This window comes from Gossypium raimondii, chromosome 7 (genome assembly GCF_025698545.1).
Source record: "Gossypium raimondii isolate GPD5lz chromosome 7, ASM2569854v1, whole genome shotgun sequence".
NCBI lineage: Eukaryota > Viridiplantae > Streptophyta > Magnoliopsida > Malvales > Malvaceae > Gossypium > Gossypium raimondii.
This window is the reverse complement of record NC_068571.1, coordinates 22156046-22161543: the sequence shown is the minus strand read 5'-3', so window position 1 is coordinate 22161543 and position 5498 is coordinate 22156046. Positions and strand designations below refer to the sequence as shown.

The 5498-nt window shown below is 27.7% G+C and overlaps 1 protein-coding gene across 1 annotated transcript; it reads left to right on the top strand.

Annotated features, from left to right (window-relative positions):
- The first annotated feature begins 4287 nt into the window (after nt 1–4287).
- On the top strand, nt 4288–5218 carry LOC105784657 (EPIDERMAL PATTERNING FACTOR-like protein 9). The gene is made up of 3 exons (XM_012610555.2): nt 4288–4402; nt 4655–4728; nt 4804–5218. Exons 1-3 carry the CDS (start codon nt 4330–4332, stop codon nt 4987–4989), a joined length of 333 nt encoding a protein of 110 aa, XP_012466009.1. The 5' UTR covers nt 4288–4329; the 3' UTR covers nt 4990–5218.
- The last annotated feature ends 280 nt before the right edge of the window (nt 5219–5498 follow it).

The window sequence follows — 5498 nt, the reverse complement described above, 5'->3', positions numbered from 1 at the left end:
AAATGACACATTTTTAGTTATTTCAATTTATGAATATTAAGTTTATTTTCTACAAAAATGATGTTTATTTGGTTTTTTCACACTCTGAATTTGGTAAGGTTTGATCTCACTAAGGTTTAAGGAGGACCAATTGGAAATAGACATGTTTAGATCATATTGCATGTAATTTCCATGCTACACATCCATACTTGATCTATGTCATTTGGTTGTATTAATATTTGTGATCAGGGATGGATTTAATTACGATATATGTAATGAAAGTCGCATTGGTTCTATGTTAACATAATTAATTGACGAGATTGTTCGAAATACCTTTTGGATATGATAATAAAGTTTTGAGCTCATGAGGTTATATAATGACATGTAATTATAGAGTAACTAATATATGTGGTCCAAGTGGGAGATTGGTGGAAAATATGGACATCACATAGATAATAAGGTAATTACATGTTATTATTTACTATCATAATAGGTTAGCCTAAATTAAAAGTGACATAATTTGGTTAAGGTTTATTAGGCTTTAATTATTAAATAAAGTATGGGTCAAATATGTGTATATACTATAGTAACTAATTTCTAATTAATGATAAGTGATTAGAAATTAGGGTTAATGTGCAAAAGTTATATATTAGGGTTATGGTACCCAAATTACACATAAGATAACTTTTTTAATACCTCATCTTTAGAAAAAGGAAGAGTCACCTTCTCTAAGTTATTTATGTGCTAATTTGGAAGATCAAAACAGTAAGATCCGTAGATTTCAAGAAATTCGATGAATTTAAGTACGCTTTCACATCTAGTTTTGTTCTTGATTTATTCTTAATGATTTAACATAACAGATCTTAGTTTATGGTTTATTAAGTTTTATATCAAATACTATTTTACGGTTCTAGCAAAAACTTCTATTTATAAAAAAAAAATCATCCTAATATCAAGAAAGTAATTCAGTAAACTTATTAAAAATGAAATAAATTAAATTAAAAATAAGAGAAAGGTGATAACAAGAATTAAAAATGGGTGTGTTTATTAGTTAGTAATTTGATCCAGGTACATGAAGGGTAGCTCGAGCTAATAGGGCATTAAATAGATATGGCTTTTAGCTCAGCCATCATAATTCATAAACCTGGCAGCAGTAGCGAAGGCATATTCATTCACTGGAAGATGAAGAAACAAGAAGAGCAGAACATGGAAATGGGTGTATGGATATGAGAACAGTTATATTTGGACGTACACACAATATTAAATGGAGCATTTGATTTGAAAATCTATTTTATCCTGACTCGGCATCCATTGATCAATCTTCATCAATGGACACCCTGAAAATGACGAGTGTTGTAATGTCTGCACAAGAGGCTGATTTTTCCTTAGTTGAAGGGCTTTGTGTTTGCGAGACCCAGCAATGGTCATCGATCAACTACTATAAGCTGCCAAAGAACCCATGACCCCTCCTAACTTATAAATAGGGGATAACACACTTCAACGCACTCAGACCCACGACCTCTTGTATTAGAAACAATGTTCATGCCAATTGAGCTAAGACTTTATCAACTACTATTGTAATGATTTAATCCACATATTCCATACTCCATTCATATAGATTATGTATGTCAATTTTAACATAAATTAAACAATTTATTTATGTAAAACAAACTTTCAAGCGTTCAATAAATATTAATATATAAAATATTTTAGATTGATATGATAGAGATATTTGATTAGTTTAAAATTTTATATGCATGACAATTATAATGATCATGAAAATTTTAACGGTTAAATGATTAAAATATTAATCATACTAAATTATACGAAAGTAGTGTAAGTGGGTTCCACCTCCTAAAGCAAGATAAACTACTCAGTTGGTCACTCAACTTTTAGGGCGCTTTCATTATGATTACCCAAAAAGAAATCCTTACAATTTCATTATCCAACTTTTAGAGCGCTTTCATTTTAGTGACCCAAACATTAAATCTCTAATGGCGGTTGACTGTACATGTCACATTATGTTTACACTTCTATTTTAGTCACCCAAAAAAGTATCTTTATTTTAAGTATTGATCGGGGTAAAAAAAAGATTAAAGTGAAAAACAATAAAAACTAAAATAATGCATAAAGTAATTTTCAAACTATAATTGTTTACTGCTTTGCTAAAAAGTTCTAAATTTCTTTTCAATATTGAAATTTTAAATTTCAAAACATTAAAATCAATTAAATAAATTATTTAAAAAATTATCTCTTGTGTCAGTTGATTTGTTATTATAAAATTAAAATTAATTAATTTAATTTCCTAAAATAAAATTTTAAGATTTAGAAGGAGATTAGATTAATTAATTTCATTAGTTTTAATATTATAGTAACAAGTAGATTGACATTATTAAGGATAAAATTTTTCAATAATTTACTTAAATTAATTATTTTAAATTAATTGCAAGAATTTTTTTCTTTTACTTTTGGCTTAGCATGAAAGATTTAAGATGATATAATGAAAAGAAATTTGGGTTCCATAGACAATTATTAAAGATGGATTATTTGAAATTATTTTAATCTGAAAACATAAATTAATTAATTTTATTAATTTTAATATTATAATAATAAATTGGTTGAGATTCAATAACTTATTTAATTGATTTTGATGTTTTGAAATTTAAATTTCAAGATTGAAAAAGAAATTAGAATTTTACAATAGGATAAACAAGTACAATTTAAAAAATTTAATGCATTATTTTAATTTCTACCATTTTTCACTTTAATCCTTAACTTTTTACCCGGATCAAAACTTAAAAAATTATTTTTCGATCACCAAAATGAAAACAAAAATTGGGTGATCAAATAAAAATGCAAACATGATTTAACTTGTAGAATTAACTACAATTAAAAAGTTAATGCTTAGTGGACTAAAATAAAAACCTCCTATGACGAAATTGTAAATATTTTTTAACCGAAAGAGAAGCAGTGGGTGACTAAGCGGAAAAATCACCCTAAAAGATTATATAAATTGGGTATGTAGGTGGAGAGAGTTGGAGGCCATTGATGAGGGACGACACAAGAGAACATGAATCAGAGTAGACAGTGAGAGAAAGACACGGAATTAATGGGTTGATTTGATTTACTCAGAAACTAAAAGCCAAACTTCACTTTAACCAAATAAAGAAAAAGTAATATTGCCAAATTTCACCACCTTTAAATATAATGGTTCTATTATTTTATTATTTTATTTTAAATGAAAATTTTCATTCAACTATTAAAATATTAACAATGTGTACTTTATTATTGATAGAGATACTTTTAAAATAAATTTATAATTTTTTGAATTTTTAAATTTTTAATTCTTTTTATTTGTATGAAGTGTAATATCTATCACATTTATAAAAAAATTTATTGAGTTTATGTCATTTATCAATAAGAATTCAACCGGTTAAAATATTTATTTTAATATCTTTTTATATTTAAAATAAATTATATTATTTAAGAATATTTTAATCTTTTATTTTTTAAAATAAAAATATATATACATATGGAATTTGAACTTATACTCTACATTTAAATTTTAAATTTTAATTTCAAATAACATATCTATTATTTATTGTATGTTATTTTTAAATATAAATATATATTTTTCAGAGGTATATCAAGTTTTAGTAAAAATAAAGCAATTTTACTATTATGAATTTAGTATCTCACACTCCATCGTTGTTTGCATGTGATTTTTTCTGAAGCCTCTTGATTCAGCCCAAGTAAATGAAGAAAAATAAATTAATGATTAATAATTGAATAAAAGAAAAGTGTGTCCAAATTGTACTTTGAAATGGGTAGGATTCTTTTTTCCTTTAAGATTGAATTTATACTATTGCTTTTTATTAAGCTTATATTCTAAGTACGTCAATTCTTTTACCTAAATTATTTAGCATGCATAGAAGGTTGCACTGCTACAGTACAAAAATGTACACTCTTTTATAATTATGATATAAATAAGAGAATAAATCATTCTTTTTCCATGGCTACATATATTAACGTTTCTACTTCGATCCAGGGGCTGTATATGGATCTCAACAGTTCCTAATCCTAGAAACGCCATATACTTCATTAATGATAAGCCCAACCAAAATATCAATGTAACTCCACCCTTGAGGTCCTTTGAGGAATGGGTAATGAGCATTTTAGGTGTGCAGTCTAATCTAGTATGGTCATTATTAATTCACCACACTTCTTTTCTATCCTTCTCCCGTATTTATCCTTCATATATACTGCTCCACAACTTTATTTATATATATATATATATATATATATATATCACCTTCTAAACTTTGATTCCTATACAAAGTGGTGGGGAGAATGGGTAACATTAAAATAAGCCACTTACTTTTGATACTCTTCACTTTCTTCCTTGCAGCATATGTAATACAAGGTCATAATCAGCCTCCAGCCATTCCTATTTCTTCCTTACGAAGACCACCTTTTCGTTTTCATTTTCTTTTATTAATCCCCTTGGCAGAATCTTGACAAGGCTTTTGATGTGGGAAATTCATTTCCTAAGCTTATATTATGAATAATTTCTTAAATACTAGTACAGGGATGAGCTCAAATCCAATAGTTCTATGTCTAAAATAGTGATTTTCTTCCATTTGCTTGCTAAATCAAGTTGCATCTTGCTTTGCAGGATCTAGAACTCAAGTTTTACTTCCTTGCCAACATCAGGCATCTCATTCTCCTCCATTAAATTTGCAGCTAAGGGTATTTTTCATTTTCTCATTAGAAATCCTAATATTTCCTTTCCTTATTTTATGGTTGGGCTGAATAATTTTGTAGGCAAGCAATGAAGCTGAAAAGAAAAAAAATTCAAGGAGATTGATGATTGGATCAACGGCGCCAACCTGCACTTATAATGAATGTAGAGGATGCAAATACAAATGTAGAGCTGAGCAAGTTCCAGTTGAAGGAAATGACCCAATCAATAGTGCATATCACTACAAATGTGTTTGTCATAACCCTTAAATCAACTCTAGTGTATGTTTGATTTTTGGCTGGGCATCTATGGTTCAAAATGGAGAAGATATTAGAAACTAGGTTTCTCACTTCATCCAAATACTATTTTTGTCCTCCAAATATAAGGATTATAAATATTGTTGTCCAGTTTACTTGTTCTGGTTTCCTTTTGGCACATCAAGAGCTTTTTTGGCTATGGTTCAATTATAATTTTCTTCAAGGAAAATTTTATCATTAATCTTGTTTGAACTGTATGGATATATCTAGATATTTGAATAAGGTGTGTATAATCAAGAATATACCCCTTGTCAACTTGATCAACTTTATAATCTATGAACAACTATATTATATTTTGGTTAAGTGGCATGTTTTTGAGTTTTTCACCCTTTCTTTCTTCATGGATCAGGCCTATTTTAGTTATCTTTAGTCCACAGAAGAATGAAATGGAAAGAATGACCTAACACCCCATATAGATACAGCTTTTGGTCATTGAGAATTTGGAATTATAGCAGGCTTTG

What these genes read in the sequence shown, in the direction of transcription:
- LOC105784657 (XM_012610555.2), top strand. Translation starts at nt 4,330, where the DNA reads ATGGGTAACATTAAAATAAGCCACTTACTTTTGATACTCTTCACTTTC. An exon ending in TGCAGCATATGTAATACAAG is followed by an intron (nt 4,403 to 4,654) that starts GTCATAATCAGC and finishes CTTGCTTTGCAG; the next exon opens with GATCTAGAACTCAAGTTTTA. An exon ending in CATTAAATTTGCAGCTAAGG is followed by an intron (nt 4,729 to 4,803) that starts GTATTTTTCATT and finishes ATAATTTTGTAG; the next exon opens with GCAAGCAATGAAGCTGAAAA.